Genomic DNA, 24,572 nt, shown 5'->3' with positions numbered 1-24,572 from the left:
GGGGGTGGGGGGGTGCTGAGATCAGGGCAGCCTTTAAAAAAGGCACCCTAATCTCTGAGGAGCCAGTTTTGCCATCATCTTTAGGTCCTGCACATCTCTTGAAAAGCTCAAATCACTCCAACCTCCAAAGAAATGTCTAAGTGTGGGTGGATTGTGATTGGGATCCCGCTGACTGACCTGGTGTGGTTCCTGTTGGAGACCACACTTGGAAATTTGTTGGGAGAATTTCACCCAATATTAAACCAGATTCAGTCACACATGAAAAAATCCAGTGGCACTATCCAAAGAGCAAAGAATTTTCCTGAAGGCCTGGTGAACATTTCTTCCTCAACAAGAAAGCAGGAAGTTCTAAGACTTAAGTGATTGGACAAAGATTAAATGGATGGACAATGTAATGACAGATAAATGCAATTTGAGGAACATAATGCCATTTTCTTTGGATCTAAGACAAATCCAAAAGAATTCTTGATGGTGAGAAACTTTGCTTTGGAGGAATAAAGAGTTTTGGGTGTCCGTGTACATCTATGACTGAAAGCTAGTGCAACATTATCAAAATCAGTCAAAAGTGAGAACGTGATGCCTGAGTTGTGCAGAATGTTGATCAAATCCTATTTGAAGCAGTGTGTACACTTTTATGTTCCTAACTCAGGAAACATATTGACCTTTGAAGATGGACAATGCAAATTCATGGAAAAATACTAAGAATTTTGGTGGCATGGTGGCACAGTGCTTAGCACTGCTGTCTCACAGCGCCAGGGACTCGGGTTCAATTCCAGCCTCGGGTCACTGTCTGTGTGGAGTTTGCACATTCTCCCCTTATCTGCATGGTTTCCTCCGGGTGTCCCGGTTTCCTCCCACACTCCAAAAATGTGCAGGTTAGGTTGATTGGCCACGCTAAATTGACCCTCGTGTCAGGGGAGTTAGCAGGGTAAATATGTGGGGTTATGGGAATAGGGCCTGGGTGGGATTGTGTGGTCCGTGCAGACTCGATGGGCCAAATGGCCTCTTCTGCACTGTAGGGATTCTATGAATTAAAAGAGCAAATTCTGAGAACAGGTTGCATAAGCTAGGTTTGCATCCCCATAAGTTTATAAGTTTGGTGGATGATTTAACCGAGATGCCTAAAATGGTACAGAGGTCCAAGAGGGTGGAGACAGAAAAGTTATCTCTTCTGTTTGGAAATATTGAACAATGTCAGGGCTGGGCCATTTATGAGCGAGATAAAGAAGCATCCTTTTCAATATATAAGCACAAAAGGAAATAGAAATCTGCAACTCACTAGTCCAAAAGGTGGGGTCAATCAAAATTTTCAAGACTTGACGTTAAGACATTTTTGGGTAAAATGGATCAAATGAAAGGAATCAAGGTCAGTAATTGGAAGTAACGTACAAATCAACCACAATCCAGTTTTAAAAAATTGTTTTTGGAACATGAACATTGCTGCAAGGTCAATATTTATCGCTATCCCAAATTAATCTTCAGAGGGTGTTGATGAACTGCCTTATTGAATTGCTGAAGTCCATTTGGTGTATAACATACTCCCACAATGCTACCAGAAAGGGTTTTCCAGCTTTTTGACCCAGCAACAGTGGGGATTTATTGTCAAGTCAGGGTGATATGTGTGGTAGTAGGAGGGGCGGGTACAATTTTATCTTTTAAGAAGCATTTAGACAGTTACATGGGTAAGATTGGTATAAAGGGATATGGGCCAAATGCAGGCAATTGGGATTAGCTTAGTGGTAAAAACCGGGCAGCATGGACAAGTTGGGCTGAAGCACCTGTTTCCATGCTGTAAACCTCTATGACTATGTTGGTGTTCCCATGCATGTTACCCTTCTTCTACTGGGTGGTAGAAGTTGAGGGTTTACTAAATGCTGTCAAAGAAGCCTGGGAGGTTGTTGCAGTGCATCTTATAAATGGCACACACTGCTGCCATCATGCAAGACAGCGAAGGGATTAAATATTTAAGATAGTGGATAGGGTTGTCGATCAATCAGGTTGTTTTGTGCTGGATGATGTTGAGCATCTTGAATTTTGTTGGAGTTGCAATCATCCAGACAAGTGGAGAGTTTTTTATCACACTCCTGACTTGTGCCTTGTAGATAGTAGACAGGCTTTGTGGAGATAGGAGATGAGTTAATTATTACAGAATTTCTAGACTCTGATCTGCTGTACAAGATGCACTGCAGCAACTTGCCAATGGTCCTTCGACTGTACCTCTCCAACCTGCGACACCTACCACCTGAATAAACAAGGGCAGTAGGTCACAGGAACATCACCACCTGCAAATTTCCCTACAAATTATACATCACCTTGACTTGGAAGTGTGTCATCTTTCCTTCACTGTCACTGGGTCAGAAACCTGGAACTCTTGGTACCTCAACCATATGGACTGGAGCGGCTTAAAAAGACAACTCTTCACCACCTTCTCAAGGGAAATTAGAGATGGGTAAACGTTGGCCTTGCCAGTGACACTCACATCCCATAGTTTCTATAAAAATGATAATGTTGCTGAAAGTAAGAATTACACAACTTACCAATCCAGGGAGTTATAAACTGGTACACCATATCATCTTTTGGCTCTGTAACACATTTAAGCACAGCAAAATATAATTCAGAGACTTTTCCTTTTATTCTATGGGAAATAAAGTGAACATTATCAGGGCACATTCTACCACATTGAAAACAAGGAATAGGAGCAGGAGTAGACCATTTGGCCGATCGAGCTTGCTCTGCCATTCAATATGACGATGGTTGATCTTGGACTTCGTCTCCAACTTTACACCCGCTCCCCATATCCCTCGAGTCCCTGAGAGGCCAAATGTCTGACTATCTCAGCCTTAAGACTAGTGGGAATGAAATGAAACTGTTTAAACTGCAGACTCTTTAACTTGTACGTTACTAACAGCCTGGGTTATCTCACTAAAACTCAATTGCAGCTAAGCTTGATATCTGCAGCTGAGGTAATCCAGTGTAATGTTATCTAGCTGATGTGATACTGTCCTTTAGGGAAATTACTTTACAGGTGGCTGAGAATTTTTTTTTCTTTTTTATATACACTGTTTTGTTTATTCAGAAATGTTTGTAAAGTTTTTAGCCAGTTCTTTTAATGGGGGAAGGTGGGAACGGTTGGACGAGGGAGGGTTGGGGGGAACGGAGCGGTCTTAGCTAACTGTAGTAAAGCGCGGATGGCTGTGCTTGTTTGGACAGGAGAGTTCACTTGGCTGCCCTATCGCCAATGCAACTAAAGGCCCGAGGGTTGGGAGGTTTGCTCCAGAGATTCCTTGTTATTATACACCATTACTTACTTAACTGGTTGGATAGTGAGATGCTAAGCTTTGCTTTTGTTGGTTTAAACAATTTTGGTTTTTGGCCAAGCCCCATTTGGAAATGAGTCCAATTTGCAGGCAAACCTTTTGTGTACATAGTTTACGCCTCACAGTACTCTCAAGGGAATAATGTTAAAGCCACTGTACAAATAACACTTTTTCTTTCTTTTTCTCCTCCCTCCTCTCCTTCTCAGTGCTGTCTTAGATATTAGGCTTTTTGTCAAGCTGGGTACACCTGTCATGTCAATTGAATACAGATTAATATGGATGCGTTGAAGGTAATTAGCTATAATGTGAAAGGGTAGCATAACCCTGGTAAGAGAAGAAAAGATACTGGCCGGAATTTTACTGCCCTGCCCGCCACGGGAATCAGAGTGGGCGAGGGAGCGGACCATGGAAAGGTCCGTCACCCTCGGATGGGATTTTATGGTCTCGGGACGTGCAAGACCGTAAATCCCACCCACTCTGTTGGTTGAAACACTGAAGCTGCAAAATTGCATTTTCACAAAAAACACATTTGTCAGACATAGAACTTCGGAAGCTGGATAGATCTTGGGCAAACCAGTCTTCCTCTCCTCTCATTCATCAGGGAGTAAAAACGGTCTAACAACCTTATTCCACAGATCGGTGAATTTCTATATCCACTCTCAGACTTTTGTATCTTTTTCCCGACGGAAGAAGGTGGAAGAGAGGATGTCCAGGGTGCACGGGGTCCTTAATTATGCTGGCTGTAAATGAGGTAGAGACTCACAGAATAATTGACAGCGACATCCTATGAATAATTCTCACCAATCATGGGACTATGGCTGTGACTTAGATTCTGGGACAAAAATCTACCTCAAAGAGGTGGCGTTTGAGTGCATCTTTCTTAAATGATAAAGAATTTGTTGAATCTGTGAGAAAAGAATTACAACTCAATCAAGGACTCAATGCAGCACAGGATACCTCACCCTGACCTTATGAGACTGCACAAAGACCTATTTAAGAGGTTGCATCATTTGCTTGCTATCATCTGCTATGCAGCGGGAAGTGTAGACAGAATCAATGGATGGGAGGCTGGTTTGCGTGATGGGGATTGGACTACATTCACAGCCTTTTGTAGTTTCTTGCGGTCTTGGGCAGAGCAGGAGCCATGCCAAGCTGTGATACAGCCAGACAGAATGCTTTCTATGGTGCATTTGTAAAAGTTGGTAAGAGTCATAGCTGACATGCCAAATTTCCTTAGTCTTCTGAGAAAGTAGAGGCGTTGGTGGGCTTTCTTAATTATAGTGTCGGCATGGGAGGCCAAGGACAGGTTGTTGGACATCTAAAAACTTGAAGCTCCACAATTTATTAAAAACATCTTCAACCTTATCTTAGATAAAAATTCAGGGTCGCTCTTATCGGGTGGGGAATTTAATTGTGATATTCCCCAATGGCAAACAGGCTCTCAGCATCATCAAACCCCCACTCCAAGATGAGAAAATCATTGACAAGCCATGGGCTAGTAGACATATGGCGGCACATGGATCCGAGTAGCAGAGATGTTACATTGTATTCCAACAGGCATTGACTATTACTTTACAAATGAGGCAGAGGCTCACAGAATAATTGACAGCGACATCCTAGGAATAATTCTCACCGATCATGGGACTATAGCTGTGACTTGGGATCTGGGACAAAAATCTACCTCAAAGAGGTGGCGTTTGAATGCATCTCTCTTAAATGATAAATAATTTGTTGTATCTGTGAGAAAAGAATTACAACACAATCAAGAACTCAATGCAGCACAGGATACCTCACCTCTGACCTTACAAGACTGCACAAAGCAACCTATTTAAGAGGTTGCATCATTTGCTTGTGCCAATAGGAATAAAAATGAATTAAAATGGATTGAATTAGAACAGGAAATTCAAAATTGAGAACAGCAACATGAAAAGCAGCACTCATCAGCTTTGATCGTCTCCCTCACAAAGGCTTGCAGAGCTCCAGATAGTTTGCTGTCAGAACAAGTTGAAGGATGTTTATGATTTGCAAAGCAGAGATATTGCCCCAAAAATTATCTTAAATGATAAAGAATGTATTGAATTTGTGAGAAAAGAACTACAACTTTATCTAGATCTCAATGCAGCACTGGAAATTTCACCCCTAACCTTACAAGACTGCAAAGGCATACTTAAAAGGCTGCATCATTTCTTTTGCTTGTGCCAAAAGGAAGAAAAATGAATTAAAATGGATTGAATTAGAACAGGAAATTCAAAATTGAGAAGTGCAACATGAAAAGCAGCACTCATCAGCTTTGATCGTCTACCTCACATAGGTTCTCAGAGCTCCAGATAGTTTGCTGTCAGAACAAGTTGAAGGGTGTTCATGATTTGCAAAACAGAGATATTGGCTGAGGATTTTCCATCCTGCTTGTCGCAGGAACCGTCGCGGGTGAGGCATAAAATTTGGTGGGCCATGTAAAGGCCCACTGAGCTTGGACGGGATTTTCTGGTCTTGGGGCTCACGCAGCCAGAAACTCCTGTCCATTATAAACATGGTAACAGGGTATGTGGTTTGTTGGCATTTTAATTAAGAAAACAGCAATCATGTAACATTGTTCCAAAACTTAAGTCACAGATACCCCGGCACGGTAGCACAGTGGTTAGCACTGCTGCTTCACAGCTCCAGGGTCCTGGGTTCGATTCCCGGCTCGGGTCACTGTCTGTGTGGAGTTTGCACATTCTCCTCGTGTCTGTGTGGGTTTCCTCCGGGTGCTCCGGTTTCCTCCCACAGTCCAAAGATGTGCAGGTTAGGTTGATTGGCCAGGTTAAAAATTGCCCCTTAGAGTTCTGGGATGTGTAGGTTAGAGGGATTAGCGGGTAAAATATGTGGGGGTAGGGCCTGGGTGGGATTGTGGTCGGTGCAGACTCGATGGGCCGAATGGCCTCCTTCTGCACTGTAGGGTTTCTATGATTTCTATGAATACTTTCCGACCAAACCAGAGCTTTTGCGGACTTCTTTAGGAAATTGTACAAGGATTCCTATGTGGGGATAGGGGAAAAGTTAACGACTTTTTGCAAAGCATCAACATGATGAGGTTGTCAGAAAATAGTGTTAAGAAACTGTATAAATCTATCTCAAATTTGGAAATTGATGAAGCAATAGATGCACTTAAAAATAATAAAAGCCCTGGCCCTGATAGCTACATAAACACATTTTCTAAGACCTCTAAAGACATATTTATACCTTTACTACAGCATGCCTATAGACACTCATTAGAAACTGGGTCATTGGTTCCTTCATGGAGAGATGCAGTCAAAATGGTCGTTCATAAGGAGGGTAGTGTGGATCATATTGCCCCATATTGTTACTTAATTGTGATTGGAAAATTGCAACCTCAATACTGGCCCATAGAATAAACAGGATAATAACTGAGATTATGCACCCAGAGCAAACTGGATTTACAATGGGGAGTTGCTCTGTTCCTTAATATCATAACTCATGCTCAAAATAGTGGAGTTGAGGCCATGATCTTTAGATGCTGAAAAGGCGTTTGACCGAGTATCATGAGTGTACCTATTTCAGACTTTAGATCACCTGGAGTTTGGACCCAGTTTTGTGAGATGGGTCCAGATCCTCTAATCAAATCCACGGGCCTCTGTTAGAGTGAATGGTCATATTTCTGAAGCCTTTTGGGCTAGAGAGGGGGACAAAACGGGGTTATCCTCTGTCCCCCTTTCTGCTCGTTATGCGTATAGAACCCTGAGCACAGATGGTGAGAGACAATATGGACATAAAGATGTTGCAGCTGGAGAAGAAGAGTACAAATTGTCGTTATATGCTGATGACATCCTGCTATAACTATCAGATTCTACAACATGCATATTTTTATGTATTGAAAAGTTTGGCAATTACTTGGGCTACAAAGTTAATGTTGATAAACTTAAGCAATGGAAATAGGTGGACAGATCCCTAACCATATTAAGATGTAAAGTGCCTTTAGATGGCCCAGCCGGGGCATTGAACATCTCACTATTCTTGTCCCACCATCAATTGATAGAAGATATGGAGCAAATTACACCAGTATCATTAAAAGTATCAAAAGTGACCTGGATTGGCAGCTGAGATGATTTCAGCTTGATGCCATGGAAATGCAGACTGCTGTCATCATGGTCATGGATACCAGCGCTGAGAGGGGTTTTCAGCGTCTCACACCAATCCAGCAATCTGTCTGCCAGTGGATTACTAGAATTGCTAAGGGGTGCCCTGGGCTGGAAGGGCAGTGGCTACGTGGAGCATGAACCTGTTGCCACTCTCAAGAAAACAGCATTCATCCATTCACCACTGCGACTCTGCCACTTGTCTCTCAGCCAGCCTGCTGTTGCTGCTCATGTCATGGTGCTGCCATCCAAAGTTGGGAATTCTAGGCCCACAGTTTCTTAAAGACATCCTGCAAGACTATCTACAGACTTCCTCACTGAAAGTCAGCAGCCTTTCCCCAACCCTACTGAAGCCACTGTAGCACTATGTTGGAGCTCCATGCCAGGAAAATGTACCTGCTACACAGGCATGAAAGGAATGCTGGTCTGAAGAGTGTCTGTCACCTCTCTGATGCAGCAATGGACAATGAACTGGGAGAACTTGTAGCCATCATCTATTCCAGCCTGGAAGGATCTCAATGTGAAGAAATTCAGACTGCCATATTCAGTGTCATAGCCACTGGCAGCACCTGCTCTGAGGTTGCTGATCTGGTAGCAAGAGGTGGCAAACGTCTGTGAGCACCATTCTAGTCAAGTGCAAATGGCACTCACACTGCTCCTGGCTTAGGTGGTAGTAATAGAAATGGCCTGAGGAAAATCCTAGATCAGAGCACTGCTCCAGCTTGTCCTCTGCCCTCTAAGAGCAGGTTGCTCTCTTATTTATGCCTCTGCTCCATAACCTTCTCTTGCTGCAGCGCAAGTGGATTTCAACTCTTACCACCCATGATCTGATGTAAATGGTCTGAGCAGAACCCTTGCACTCACAATCAACACCGTCTACACATGCAACACCATGCCATGCAGACTTCACCAACTTTAACCAACTTTGCAAACCATCAGGTACTTCTACAAACTCAGACAGAACCAAGTTAATCAGCAACGACTTAAGATGCAGACTGTTGATGATCCCTTTAAATAGCACAGATGTAAGTGGAAGTGGGAGGGTGGTGAATCTTCCTGCTGCTGAACACAAGTTCAGCTATAGTATTTAAAAAAGGGATGGAATGGCGAGGTCATTTTTAAAATTCTTTCACAGGATATGGGCATCATTGGCTAGGTCAGCATTTATTGCCCATCCCTAATTGCCCTAGAGAAGGTGGTGGTGAGCTGTTGTCTTGAACTATACAGCCCATGAGGAGTAGGTACACCCACAGTGCTGTGAGGCAGTTCCAGGACTTTGACTCAGAAACAGTGAAGGAACGATGATATATTCCCAAGTCAGGATGATGTGTATTTGGAGGGGAACTTGCAGGTGATGGTTGGGCCTGAGCCACTACCCTGAAGAATTCCTGCAGTGATATCTGAGATGATTAATGTCCAGCAACCACAACCATCTTCCTTTGTGCTAGGTATAACTCCAACCGGTAGAGAATTTTCCCCCAATTCCCATTGACTCCAGTTTTGCTGGGACTCCTTACTGTCACACTTGCTCACAAGCTGCTCTGATGTCAAGGGCAGTCATTCTCACCTCACTTCTTGAGTTCAGCTCTTTTATCCAGGGCCATGGTTGTAATGATGTCAGGTGTTATTTGACCCTGGCGGAACCTGAATTGAGTATCAGTGAATAGGTTATTGCTGAGTAAGAGCCATTTGATAGCATTGTTGAAGACCCCTTTCATCAGTTTTCTGACGATCGAGAGTAGACTGATGGGGGTGGTAATTGGCCAGGTTAGATTTCTGATGTTTTTTGCGTACAGGACATACCTGGGTAATTTTTATCAGGTAGCTGTCAGTTCTAGTTGTACTGGGATAGCTGGGCTAGGAGTGCTATGGTAACACTGGTGTCACATCAGTGTTACATACTGACTGAGGTCACGATCTGTCTACTCTGCACCCATTCCTAAAGACCACACTAATACTCTAATCATGATGGTGTTCAGTGCAGGTCATGCTGGAAATGTATTTATGTGGTGTAGGTGCCATTTTCGTTCCAGAACAGCAGCCATAGTGCTAAAAAAAGATACCTTGGGAGGCCAGGTTTGCAGCATCTTTCCTTTACCTGCACAGCACAAAGCCAGACCATGCATACATTTCTGAGGTCCTTGACTCCCTGCCTCTTTTAAACCATTGCTTCTGCTGAACGTCACCTTTCATGCTCACCTGATTGAGGAAAGTATCCTCCCACTTAAGGTGCTCCCATTTCAGATGTAATTATCTTTAAAAGGGCTGTTAGTAAAGGGACCATATCCTCTTTATTGGGGACCAGAGTCCTCATCAGCCTGTGGCTCATTTACTGGCCACAATTACTCTGCTACACATTGTGCTGATGGAAAATATTTGGACTTTACCAGCTGTGACGCTACTCATGTCTAAATGATTCAACACAGACATAGTGAAGTCTGTCACATGACAGGAAAAGTAGCTGATGAGTTTTTAAACTTACAACAAACAAATCTAGTCATCTGAAAGAATGTATTTGAAAGCAGTGAAGTGGATATAAGCTAAAATGCAATGGAATGGCTGCAGCCCACATTTAGATTTTTTTTTTCCAACTGCGAAAACAAAAGTTGCACTGAATTCACTCAACGTACTTGCTATGGAGTAGTTTCAGTTGCTCAAAAACATTGCCAAAAGAGCCAGATGTGCAACATCTTCAGTCCTGCTCCATCAATGAACAACTGAAATCTGAAATTTCTGAGTAAGACTCAAAGTCCTTCTTCACTATACAGAGATGGTGAGGTAGGAATTCAACTGATAGGATGGATTTGCAGCAGAAAACTCTTATATTCCATGCCTGATAATCAATTTTGTTAAGTCAATGCAATGGAATATCGAGTGGTATGTATAATTGGCAACCAATGTGATTAGGGGATTTTCACAGTAACTTCATTGTGGGTGGCACGGTGGCACAGTGGTTAGCACTGCTGCCTCACAGCGCTAGGGACCCGAGTTCAATTCCGGTGTTGGATCACTGTCTGTGTGGAGTTTGCACGTTGTCCCCCTGCTTGCACGGGTTTCTTCCGGGTGCTCCGGTTTCCTCCCACAGTCCAAAGATGTGCGGGTTAGGTTGATCGGCCATGCTAAATTGCCCTTAGTGTCAGGGGATTAGCAGGGCAAATATGTGGGGTTAGAGGAATAGGGCCTGAATGGGCTTGTGGTTGGAGCAAACTCGATGGGTCGAATGGCCCCCTTCTGCACTGTAGGGATTCTATGATACTGCCTCTTTATGCTATTGCCTAGGATGGATGTCTACCCCAAATACACTGTCACAGCTTTGTCAAATGAGGTGGTGTAATAGGAAAAATGTCTTAATTGTTTGGTTTATCTGACTGTTATCAAAACGCTTTTGAAAATGTTTGACTGCTCCTATCTTTGCTGAAGCACCTTTCGGTACAATTGTAATTCTGCTACCATGCGTATGGTTCATTAGTTCCCTATTATGTGGGAAGATTATCTTGTTGAAATAGCATTTGTAAAGAATACATTTATAATTCCACCTGATATAGCAAATAGAGGATTTCTTCCAAGTGAGAGATGAAAATTGAACAATATTTATGGCAGCATCCTGCGAGTTTTACGGAGAAAATGTCACGTTAAATCTGTGGCCAGTAACAGTCCACAGCTGAAGCAATAAGCTCCTACTATCAGCGAAATACCTGTTTAAAGAATGCGATCAGGCCGCACCCCATAAGAAGGGATATATTGTGGGAGTTTTAACTTGGTGACTTTAAAATCCTCAGAAACTTACACATCACAGATTAATGTTAATCAGGAAATTCTGACGCCTACAACATGAAACGTTCAAGTATTTGAAACAGCAACAACAGCTATCAGCTCACTATATGGGAACAAAGGGCACTCCTATAGCTCTAATAGAAGCTCACATTGTAATGTAGGTTGGAGGATCAATCCTATTTCTGAATCTTCATTATCATATGACTTTGTGAGACTTTTTAACCAATGCCACATTTGTAGAAACTTTAGGATGGCTTCTGTTCTTTGTTTCTCTATAGTTGGGAAGGATGGGAACACACAGCCCTTTCTAAAGTGAAGGCTATCCCGGAAAGGAACACAGAGAGTCTCGCGTACCATGGGAGCCTTGCTTTATGCCGGAGGTACAAACGTTATATCAGTAAGCTAAGAAGTGAAATGTGAGTGTTTGTCAAAACCTGGCTTGATTACTGTGTTTATAATTACATTCATGATTCAAAATAAAACAGCTTTGATTAACTGAGTAGGATATCCTCTTATCTTGCACTATCCGATTAAGGCATAAAAGTGGAGAAGCAAAATAAGAAGACTAAGGGTCGCTTTTTCACAGAATAGAGATGACTCTGCAGACTTTTAAAAATGACTGGTGAGACCTGGAAGTGAGTCCCATGCTCACTTACAACAGATCCAATTTTTTCTGGTGGGGGACGGGGGAACGGAGATGGGTGGGTGGGGGGTGGTATGATTCACGCAGGGGGGAAACCCAAACTCAGCAAGGCCATTTGAACATAGTGCTGAGTTCAAACGGACCTAATTTTGGTTAGATGGTCCAATAGCTCCTAAAGCACCTGGTATAAAGTTCCAGAGAATGAAGGTGAATCTTCACTTGGCACTTGCCTGCCCCATGGCTGCCTAAAATCGGCTTCTGGGGTTGGTGGACACGACTCGATCGGAACCTTGTTTCCTCAAAGCTAAACTTTAGTCTAACAAAGTCGTTTAAACTGAGGTGGGTCTGCTGAGTGGGGAAATTCCTCGACTTTAGCGACCCGCCTCAATAGTGAAAATCAAGCCCCATGTTTTTTTCATTTCACTGTGTCAAGATATGAATAAAAGGCAAGCAAGTGTTTCAGTGTTATTCTTCCTTCACATCTAGCATCCCACCAAGGAGTCCAAGATTATTTAAGAGAATTATCAAGGCAGAGGGCTTTGTTTTACTGTTTTGGAGAAGGTGCTTTAAAGTTAAGTGAAGTAATCTGGTGGTTTGGTCTTTCATTGATGTAATCTGATTTCATAATAAACACAAATTAATACAGATGCTACCAGACATGTTGAGTATTTCTGTCTTTATTTCAGATTTCCAGCATCCACGCACTTTGCTCTTGCACATATTAGTAGTTGTTACAGAACCAAAGGCTGTCAGCATGATGGATTCTCTCACTTGAAGAGATCAGAAGAGTATAGTGGTATGACATACTATTTTCACTGCATACCCTAATGGTAAAATAATTCAGTGTTTATACAGAGGTCCGCTATGCTAAATACTTTGCACACAAAGTTATGTTGCAGATCCCAGAATTGTATGCTCATTTATGGAAGCTGATTCGCATTGAGCACAAATAAAAGGTCTTGCCAGTGAGCCTATGTTTAGTAAATGGATAACCTTCCATGCACATTCACTCCTATGAAGAAATCATAGCACTCAAGTGAAAACATTAAAAGCTTCACCTACTAGGAGTTGGTAGCCTGGGTGAAAGTAAGCAAGGGGTGAATTTATTACATAAACTGGTGTGTGGCATCAAAAAAGGTCATTTTAGTCCAGACCTTGGACTGTAGCACCATCACTGACAGGAACATAAATATTTGCTTTTAGAGGAGGTAAAGCTTTTGGCCTGAGCACTGTGTGTGAACTCTTGCTCTCACTGGCATGTACAGTAGCTTCACCTAACATGATTTCACAATGTATTCAATGTTATGGTGCAAATAAATTTCTATAATAGTGGAAGAGGCAATCATTATTGCAGAACCACTGCCTGAGGCATGTGCCCGATATAAGTGCAGCACATTATCGTTCCTTCATGAAAGAACCATATTGACTTCACCGCTTATTCTAATATCTCCTTATGTGGCTCAGAGTTAAATGTTTAATCACACCCTTCCAAAATTCCTCGGGCCATTTTAGTACGTTTCTGCTCCATCGAGTATCCCCAGAAGTGGTCAAGATAGCTGAACCATTCAGAATGCCAATTGTTTTATCAACAATTCCTGGAGTCAACATGACTTTGATTGTAGGCAAACTGCCCACTCATGGTAAGATGGCAGAGGGAATCATGATCCAGTCATGGAATGTCATGGAACAGGAATCCTCTGGTTCATTGTGGGTGCCTCAAATAGGGCAGAAAAGGCTGACTAGCACAGGATGATAGCAGCATGTTGTAGCCAGGATAGTGGGCATTTACTGAAGTAATATTCAATGCATGGGTCACATATCAACAGTATATTCAGCAGTGATAGCACTTGGGGTTGCAGTACATCTCCCTGTTAATATTTGGGGTCCATCGAGCCACATGTGTGCAGTCAATAGCTCCCTGCACCAATGGCAAGCCAGTTATCCTGACAAAGTTACATGCCCACTCCCCTTGCATCTCTCTGATAAGGGAAACGTCTATTGACATCCTCTTTCTTGATGTGTGGCACTTCTGGCACCTCCCTGATTCAGCAATGATTGGAGAACTGCGATGTGTTGATGATGCTGCCTCCTCCTAACTTGCATGGTGGAATTTTCTGGCCGTGCTCGCCCCAAGATCGGAAAATCCCACCTGAGGTCAATGGACCTTTGCATAGTCTGTGTCCCGTCCGCTTTAATTCCCGTGGCAGGCAGGATGGAAAAATTCTGCCCAGGGACTCCTGATGGAGATATAAAAATTGAGGGTGACACAGCCACTGGCAGCACCACCTGTACCCTGCTGTGTAGCTGTGGTCCAGTTGGAGGAGGTGGCAGAGTTTTGTTTCCGCTTCCTGAGTGAAACACTTCAGACACTGTTCCTGGCTGCTGTCTGACGGGGGAAGGGACAATCGCATCATGCGTTTACCTCGGTATGAAACACGGTTTGGGACTTCTCGCAGGATTTTCTGCTGCTGTCACCAAACCTGCCTGATGAAAATAGGAGCGGAAATTCCTGGCCAATGTGTCAGTATCCCGGCTACATGAGAGCTGTATGAAATACGCTCAATGAGCTCCAGAATTTTAAGTTTAAAAGTGTGATTATATCAAAATTCTGATAACCAGAATGCAAGGGCGGCACGGTGGCACAATGGTTAGCACTGCTGCCTCACAGTGCCAGGGACACGGGTTCGATTCCCAGCTTGGGTCACTGCCTGTGTGGAGTTTGCACATTCTCCCCGTGTCTGCGTGGGTTTCCTCCAGGTGCTCCAGTTTCCTCCCGCAGTCCAAAGATGTGCGGGTTCGGTGGATTGGCCATGCTAAATTGCCCCTACGTGTCAGGGGTACTAGCTAGGGTAAATGCATGGAGTTATGGGGATAGGGCCTGAGTGGGATTGTGGTCGGTGCAGACTCAACAGGCTGAATGGCCTCCTTCTGCACTGTATGATTCTATGATCCTATAACAAAAACCCTTGGTGGATATGGCCTTCCACTGAGAACCCTCCACCTCCTCCCTCTGTGTACAGCTTCCCCTCCCTACTCCCTGTGCACCAATGTTGCTGTCTTGCTGGATTCCAATGGAACTGCAACTGCAGACCACATTCATGAAAGCAAGATTTCCGTTGACAGGCATTCAGACCTGCGAATTTCAAAACGGTAGTTCGGGCACCAAGTTAGATGTTGTTTGATGTTATGTTCTGCTCTCTCTGCAAGCATCAGTCACACACAAAGGATACCCACGCTAGCTTTCTAACAAACACTGTGCACCATGCCACAAGTGTCTGGGAGCAGTCTGGCTGTCACTTTCCAAGCTCTGAACTTCTGAGGTGGGGCAACAGCAGCACTATGGAGCTGAAGTTTGCAGCCTATCTGTCTAAGCTACTAAAGGAATGATTGATAACATGTGGCCTTTTTATATTCAGCTGTGGGACATGCATTCATAAAATAAAAATAAAAATAATTGACTAACATTATAAAGAGGTATTATCACTGTAATATATTATGAGGCAGACTTACATCACCACTGGACAAGCACACAACAAAATCTGATGTGTTTTCAAAAATATAATTGTTTCATTAAGGGGTTGGGGGAAACATTTTTAACTTTCAGTGATGGAGGTAAAAGGATAATTTCAGATCTTCCACCCATTGCTGGTAAGGTAAATCAGATAGAATGTATAATGAGTGACTGATCCAATATCACCCAAGTTATCCCACTGCCAGAAGTCCAGAAGTTACAATTCCTTGTGTGTGCACAACACAAGGTATCTTTCCCCTGTACCTCTCCTTGCAGTGGTGATGATAATAATTAAGATTTGAAAGCAGATCTTTGCAACTAAATAAATAACTGTTGGTTGCGTTTCCATAAAAACCTCTTTAAAATTCTTACCTGTAGTTGTAAGTAATGTTTTAACATACTCAGGGTGGTTGATATTTAAGAATACTGTAAACGGGCCAAACCAGATTGGGTGGGCATATGGATATTGGTTAGTCCATGTCACGGTCTTGTCTAAATCTGTTCCATCCTGAGGAAACTGTAATGAAATTTAACAAGATGAAGCAAGATATTAATACATTTGAAAGATTTTACCTGTGGAAGCCCTTCTTGATATGAGACATAAGGCAAAAGTTAGTGTAAGAATATTTTGTCGACAGCATCAAGAACTTAATGATGGTCCAGATTTTGTATGGGCAATGAAGGTCAAACTCTCAGAATCCCTCTGAAACTGATAGCCATTTCTGGAGTCCACACATGTGTAGTTAATGCAGCAATCCAGGGGGTTCGCTTTTGAAATCTCCCCAGGCTGCTGGCAATTGGGAATCAGTGAACTTCTCAAGAACTTACCCTTTTACACTATTAGCTTTGCTGCAAAAGCCACCCAAAAAGTACACCCTGTTGAATGAACCATAACTGGGTTGTTAACTGCATTCTTAGTTCATAATTATTGCTGATCAGCCTCACTAGCCCTGAAGATGTGATTTTAGATTTGTGGATTGTCAGTTTTCTCCAATATGATAAAAGAAAGTACACATTTAAAAATTTATTTCATTAAAATAAAAGCAGAAAAAGAACAAAGAACAAAGAAAATTACAGCACAGGAACAAGCCTGTACCGACCATGCCACCCAACTTAACTAAAACCCCCTACCCTCCCGGGGACCATATCCCTCTATTCCCATCCTATTCATGTATTTGTCCTGGCGCCCCTTAAAAGTCACTACTATATCTGCTTCCACTATCTCCCCTGGCAACGAGTTCCAGGCACCCCCACCCTCTGTGTAAAAAATTTGCCTCGTACATCTCTTTTAAACTTTGCCTCTCACACCTTAAACCTGTGCCCCCTGGTAATTGACTCTTCCACCCTGGGAAAAAGCTTCTGACTATCCACTCTGTCCATGCCTCTTGTAGACTTCTATCAGGCCGCCCCTCAACTTCCATCGTTCCAGTGAGGGCAAACCAAGTTTCTCCAACCTCTCCTCATAGGTAATGCCCTCCTTACCAAGCAACATCCTGGTAAATCTTTTCTGTATCTTCTCCAAAGCCTCCACATCCTTCTGGTAGTGTGGCGACCAGAATTGAACACTATATTCCAAGTGCGGCCTAACTAAGGTTCTATAAAGCTGCAACATGACTTGCCAATTTTTGAATTCAATGCCCTGGTCGATAAAGGCAAGCATGCCATATGCCTTCTTGATTACCTTCTCCACCTGCATTGTCACTTTCAGTGACCTGTGTACCTGTACAGTCAGATCCCTTTGCCTATCAATGTTCTTAAGGATTCTGCCATTTACTGTATATTTCCTATTTGTATTAGACCTTCCAAAATGCATTACCTCACATTTGTCTGTATTAAGCTCCATCTGCCATCTCTCCGTCCAAGCCTCCAACCGATCTATATCCTGTTGTGTCCTCTGATGGTCCTCATCGCTACCTGCAAATCCACTAACCTTTGTGTCGTCCGCAAACTTACTAATAAAACCAGTTACATTTTCCTCCAAATCATTTATATATATTACAAACAGCAAATGTTCCAGCCCTGAGGAACGCCACTTGTCACAGCCCTCCATTCAGAAACGCACCCTACCACTGCTACCCTCTGTCTTCTTTGACCAAGCCAGTTTTGTATCCACCTTGCCAGTTCACCTCTGATCCCATGCGACTTCACCTTCTGCACCAGTCTGCCATATGGGACCTTGTCAAAGGCCTTACTGAAGTCCATATAGACAACATCCATTGCTCTACCCTCATCAATCATCTTCGTCACTTCCTCAAAAAACTCGATCAAGTTAGTGAGACATGACCTCCCCTTCACAAAACCATGTTGCCTCTCACTAATATGTCCACTTATTTCCAAGTGGGAATAAATCCTGTCTCGAAGAATCCTCTCCAATAATTTCCCTACCACTGATGTAAGGCTCACCGGCCCGTAATTACCTGGATTATTCTTGCTACCCTTCTTAATCAAAGGAATAACATTGACTATTCTCCAACCCTCTGGGACCTCCCCTGTAGTCATGATGTGGAGATGCCGGCATTGGACTGGGGTAAACACAGTAAGAACTTCTTACTGTGACCTCCCCTGTAGCCAGTGAGGATACAAAGATTTCTCTCAAGGCCCCAGCAATTTCCTCCCTTGCCTCTCTCAGTATTCTGGGATATATCCCATCAGGCCCTGGGGACTTGTCTACCTTAATGTTTCTCAAGAACCCCAATACCTCCTCCTTTTTGATCTCAACATGGCTCAAACTATCTACACACCCTTTCCCAGACTCATTATCCACCAAGTCCTTCTCTTTGGTGAATACTGATGCAAAGTACTCATTTAATACCTTGCCCATTTCCTCTGGCTCCACGCATAAATTCCCTCCCTTGTCCTTGAGTGGACCAACTCTCTCCCTGGCTACCCTCTTGCTCTTTATATATGTATAAAAAGCCTTGGGATTTTCCTTAATCCTGCTGGCCAATGATTTTTTGTGACCCCTTTTAGCCCTCCTTACTCCTTGCTTAAGTTTCTTTTTACTTTCCTTATATTCCACACTTGCTTTGTGCCTCCTATTGACAAATGCTTCCTTTTTCTCTTTGACTAGGCTCACAACATCTCTCGTTATCCAAGGTTGCCAAAACTTGCCATACTTATCCTTCATCCTTACAGGAATGTGCCGGTCCTGAATCCCTATCAACTTACACTTGAAAACCTACCGCATGCCAGATGTTGATTTGCCTTCAAACATCCGCCCCCAATCTACATTCTTCAGTTCCTGCCTAATATTGTTGTAATTAACCTTCCCCCAATTTAGCACCTTAACTTGAGGACTACACTTATCTTTATCCATCAGTACCTTGAAGCTTACTGGATTGTGGTCACTGTTCCCAAACTGCTCCCCTACTGAAACATCGACCACCTGGCTGGGTTCATTCCCCAATACCAGGTCCAGTATGGCCCCTTCTCTAACTGGCCTATCTACATACTGTTTCAAGAAGCCCTCCTGATGCTCCTTACAAACTCTGCCCCATCCATGTCCCTAGCATTAAGTGAATCCCAGTCAGTATAGGGGAAGTTAAAATCTCCCACCACAACAACCCTGTTACTTTTACACCTTGCCAAGATCTGCCTACATATCTGTTCCTGGAGAAACTCAGCAGGTCTGGCAGCATCTATGAAGAGAGAAACAGAGTTAATGTTCAGAACTCCAAAGAAGAGTAAGAAGTCTCACAACACCAAGTTAAGGTCCAACAGCTTTATATGGTAGCACGAGCTTTCGGAGCACTGCTCCTTCATCAGGTGAGTGGCGAGTTGGGTTCATAAACATTTGTGAACCCAACTCGCCACTCAGCTGATGAAGGAGCAGTGTTCCGAAAGCTCGTGCTACGAAATAAACCCGTTGGACTTTAACCTGGTGTTGTGAGAATTCTTACTGTGCCCACCCCAGTCCAACGCCGGCATCTCCACACGAAAGAAGAATCATACTGGACTCAAAAGGTGGTTTCCCCTCTTGGCAGTTTATCTCTTCTGTCAAGCCCAGGGAATGTCCTGGTGTGAAGCAGCAATGATTTAACAAGCAAGTAATCAGCAATCATATGCAAGTATTCTCACAGTGTTACCATCGCTGTAAAGACCAATAACTTTCAAATAAAATACTTTCTCAGCAACCAACAGAAATAATTACAGAACAAGATTTCACATTTTAAGACTTTCTTGTCACAAGTAAACTAAGTCAAACATTACTTAACAGGCAACAGCTGTGGCAAACTAAAGAAAAAGTACTTGTGCATTAACTGAATAATTCAATCAAGAAAAGTCTTACAACTACTTTTGCAGTGCACTGCACTTCTGGCAGATATATAGCATTACAAGATCCAGTCCCAAGATACTCCCAGCTTTCCAGCAGGCTCACTTCTCCTTCCACGCTAGGTTGAATCTTCCAGTACCTTTCAAAAGTAATCCCACTCAGCTTGAGAACTCCTGAACTGACCTCCACCAGCAAGGCCCATCTTGGTGACTCTTTGTTCTTTGAATCTCCAGAAGTTTTGTCTGTTCTATCTTTTTCGTAATGAACAGAGAAACAACTCTCACCAGCAGCCTGCTTGGTTACTAACACAAGCACAGTCTCCACAACAGCTGCATTGTCTCCCTCTCTCTCTCTGTTTTCAAAAGTTTAAGAGGGTGTTTGCCCAGGTGGAAGAATTTAGAACTAGGGGACACAATTTCCCATTTAAGGCTGAGATGAGGATGCTGCCGAAGATGGAACATTTAAGTTATTAAGAGAGGTTGTGTAGGCTTGGGTTATTTTCATTGGAGCAGAGAAAATTGAGGGGTGACCTGATGAAGGTGTACAAGATTATCAGGGGCATGGACTGAGTGGGTAAGGAGCAGCTGTTGCCCTGGTTGACGGGTCAGTTGCAAAGGGACATAGATTCAAGGTGAGTAGCAGGAGATTTAGGGGGGATGTGAAAGAAACTTTTTTACCCAGAGGGTAGTGATGGTCTGGAATGCACTGCCTGGGAGGGTGGTAGAGGTGGGTTGCCTCACATCCTTTAAAAAGTACCTGGATGAGCACTTGGCATGTCATAACATTTAAAGCTATGGGTCAAGTGCTGGTAAATGGGATTAGGTGAGAGGTCAGGTGTTTCTCATGTGTCAGTGCAGACCTGATGGGCTGAAGGACCTCTTCTGCACTGTATGAGTCTATGGTTCTATAGAATAGCAGAGCAGATTGATGGGCCAAATGACCTGTTTCTGTTCCAATTTTTTTATGATCTTGTGAGAGCCAGTCCTTTCAGTTGGCAAGCATGTGCTTCAGATAATCACCAATAGTATTCTACACACATCCCTTCAATCAACCCATTTTGGTTGAGGTAGACTTGAGAGCTCCTTTTTGCCCTGCCCCTGAGAGTGGAAGGCAATGGCAAAAAAACTACCAAGCAAATGGCTCAGGTTGAAGCCTGAACAGACAATGAGCCAAGCAAGGACTTGTTTTCAGGAAGAGTATACATGAATGAGTGCAGCTGTCCTTTTGCTGTGACAAGGTGTGAAACTGTCACTTGATTGTCAATAAGGTTTGGCTTGAGTTTCTTTTCCATGATAAACAGGTCAGATGAGCCTGTCTGTCTCGGATCAGAGGTTTAGTGTGATCAGCATGCCCCCATTCAAAAAATTCCGTTTCACTTTAAGTTAAAAAGAGTCATTTTAAAACATTAACATCTTGTAATTCCTACATTTGCAACAACACTCAGTAGTGTGGCGACTAGGGGATTTTCAAAGTAATAAACTTTAAACTTTACTTGAGGAAGTTAAAAGCTGCGGCATATACGTCAACCTTTGACGGCTCAAAAAATTCTTCCAAAAAAGTGGGCCCGCGGAGTATAAAAATTGGACCATAGGTGTTGGTGTAGATGGTCGACATTTTGAAATGTGAAAAAAAAATACTGATATTTCAAATCAAATCAATGTGACACATTTATTGCAATTCTACAAACATTCAACCTTTAATCACAATCAAAACATTTTTAAAACTGTGAAATGTTGGCACTGAGGTCTTTTGGTAGTCTCTAAGCAATCTTGGTCTTCTGCTGCATTTTTGTTATACAAAGTGGCAACGCCAATTAGTTGTTGCTCTGAAATCTTTGCTGGTCTCAGGGCCCTATTTGGCCCAATTAGATGCACATATACACACACACTGCATTTTTGGTGACAAAGTAACTATTCTGATGAAGGGTGGCACAATTGCACAATGGTTAGCACTGCTGCCTCACAGCGCCAGGGACCCAGTTTCAATTCCGACCTTGGGTGACTGTCTATGTGGGGTTTGCACGTTGTCCCCGTGTCTGTGCGAGTTTCCTCCGGGTGCTCCGGTTTCCTCCCACAATCCAAAGATGTGCAGGTTAGGTTGATTGGCCTTGCTAATTGTCCTTTAGTGTCCCAAGATATATAGATTGGGGGGATTAGCGAGGTAAATACGTGGGGTTACGAGGTACAGCCTGAGTAAGAGTTGGTGCAGACTCAATTGGCCTAATGGCTTCCTTCTGCGCTGTCAGGATTCTATGATATTTGAGGATACATTTTGGTACATGCTTCTCAAGATCAGACCAGTGGTTGGTCCCTGTTCTCTTGGCAGATTTTGTCTCGTGCATCTTCTTCAGGGTGGATTCTTTCTGCTTCCATTCTCCCACCAGTTTTTCATTAAAAACCTGCAGCACAGTTATTACAGCACTGTCAAGACTTTTAGCTCGAAATTAGTTTCATACTTCGTTCTTTTCGCTGGTGGACCTTCTTCTGTTTGTCATTTGTCATGCATCGTCCACTCCGGTTGATTGGAAAACGGCTAATGTTACGCCGCTGTTTAAAAAAGGAAGGAGACAAAAGGCGGGTAACTATAGGCCGGTCAGCTTAACGTCTGTAGTAGGGAAAATGCTGGAATCCATTATTAAAGAGGAGATAGCAGGGCATCTGGATAGAAATGGTTCGATCAATCAGACGCAGCATGGATTCATGAGGGGAAAGTCGTGCTTGACGAACATGTTGGATTTTTATGAAGATGTGACGAGGGCGGTTGATGGAGGAGAACCGGTGGATGCGGTGTTTTTGGATTTCCAAAAGGCGTTTGATAAGGTGCCCCATAAAAGGCTGCTGAAGAAGATTAGGGCACACGGAGTTGGGGGTAGTGTGTTAAAGTGGATTGGGGACTGGCTATCCGACAGGAAGCAAAGAGTCGGAATAAATGGGTGTTTTTCTGGTTGGAGGAAGGTAACTAGTGGCGTGCCGCAGGGATCGGTACTCGGGCCGCAACTGTTTACCATTTATATAGATGATCTGGAGGAGGGGACGGAGTGTAGGGTAACGAAGTTTGCAGACGACACAAAGATAAGTGGAAAAGTGAATCGTTTGGAGGACGGAGAAGATCTGCAGAGAGATTTGGACAGGCTGAGTGAGTGGGCGAGGATATGGCAAATGGAGTATAACGTTGAGAAATGCGAGGTTATACACTTTGGAGGAAATAATAACAAATGGGATTACTATCTCAATGGAAACAAATTAGAACATGCTACCGTGCAAAGGGACCTGGGGGTCCTTGTGCATGAGACGCAAAAGCCCAGTCTGCAGGTACAACAGGTGATCAAGAAGGCAAATGGGATGTTGGCCTATATTGCGAGGGGGATAGAATATAAAAGCAGGGATGTCTTGATGCACCTGTACAGGGCATTGGTGAGGCCGCAGCTGGAATACTGTGTGCAGTATTGGTCCCCTTATATGAGGAAGGATATATTGGCATTGGAGGGAGTGCAGAGAAGGTTCACCAGGTTGATACCGGAGATGAGGGGTTTGGATTATGAGGAGAGGCTGAGGAGATTGGGTTTGTACTCGTTGGAGTTTAGAAGGATGAGGGGGGATCTTATGGAGACTTATAAGATAATGCGGGGGCTGGATAGGGTGGAGGCGGAGAGATTCTTTCCACTTAGTAAGGAAGTTAAAACTAGAGGACACAGCCTCAAAATAAAGGGGGGTCGGTTTAAGACAGAGTTGAGGAGGAACTTCTTCTCCCAGAGGGTGGTGAATCTCTGGAATTCTCTGCCCACTGAGGTGGTGGAGGCTACCTCGCTGAATATGTTTAAAGCGCGGATGGATGGATTCCTGAGCGGTAAGGGAATTAAGGGTTATGGGGATCAGGCGGGTAAGTGGTACTGATCCACGTCAGATCAGCCATGATCTTATTGAATGGCGGGGCAGGCTCGAGGGGCTAGATGGCCTACTCCTGCTCCTATTTCTTATGTTCTTATGTTCTCTGTGTGGGCATGTCTTAAACTCCCATGCATCGTCTTGACAACACAGCCATATTTACTGCTGGATCCCATGTGCGGATATATAAGGTGAATATTACATGCATTTCAGAGGTGAAAAATTGAGGCTGACTCCTAATATAAATGTAGCATTTCTTAGTGGAAAATGGTGGTTGACTTATGTGCTGAGTATAGGCCTAAACATGATCTTTAGCACTGGAAAAATGGAGTCCTCTTTTATGCTGGGTTGACTTATATGCCAAGATCTCTGGTATTTATCCTGTATTCTTTTACATTTTCAGATAGTGAAATAAATAGTTATGACTGAATTAAGATAAAAGCTAAATTAAAAACAAACAATCTCGTAAAATAAATGTTTTGTTTTACAAATATATTGTAATTTTTGTATAATGGAGAAAATTGACATTCAACAAAGATAAAATTGACCTCTCATAGCCAGTGAAGATGCATAGCAGCAGTTATGAGGTTAGAATGCCACTAAAAACCTGGCTACACCTTGCATTTGTACAGCTTGAGAGTTTAAAATATCATCAATTTAATTGAATTCCTATTAATTTCAGGCTGGGTGTGCCTCAAAGGCGTGGAATCACTAACAGCCATTTCTGCATTTTCACATTATTCTAAACATGTGCAAACTTCAGAATTCTCTGTTTCAGTGGGGTAATGATGGTGAATGCTCACAGTTTCATGGTCATTGTTACTGTAAAATTCCAGACCATTAAAAACAGAACACTGACTACATGTTGGCCAATTTCTCTTCCAACAATCAATAAGGATCTGCATCAGCTCGTATATATAAAGAGAACTGAGAATCTTTTTTTTAACATTTCTACTTTGGATTTTGGACGGCGCAATTTATTTACAGCTAGGGTACAAAATCACGTTCAAAGTACAGCAGTATATTAAAACAGA

At 43.1% G+C, this 24,572-nt stretch overlaps 1 protein-coding gene across 1 annotated transcript in view; it reads right to left on the bottom strand.

Moving 5' to 3' along the window:
• cyp4t8 (cytochrome P450, family 4, subfamily T, polypeptide 8) overlaps window positions 1-24,572 on the bottom strand; it is an 80,942-nt gene that overhangs the window by 50,836 nt on the left and 5,534 nt on the right. Inside the window, exons 2-3 of the mRNA XM_078218475.1 lie at window positions 15,754-15,898; window positions 2,538-2,582 (exon numbers count right to left, since the gene is read on the bottom strand). Of these exons, the coding sequence (XP_078074601.1) occupies window positions 2,538-2,582; window positions 15,754-15,898 (190 nt within the window). The remainder of the gene's footprint in view (window positions 1-2,537; window positions 2,583-15,753; window positions 15,899-24,572) is intronic.

The sequence above is a fragment of the Mustelus asterias genome, chromosome 8 (genome assembly GCF_964213995.1).
Source record: "Mustelus asterias chromosome 8, sMusAst1.hap1.1, whole genome shotgun sequence".
Lineage (NCBI taxonomy): Eukaryota > Metazoa > Chordata > Chondrichthyes > Carcharhiniformes > Triakidae > Mustelus > Mustelus asterias.
This window is presented reverse-complemented; position numbering and strand designations above follow the sequence as displayed.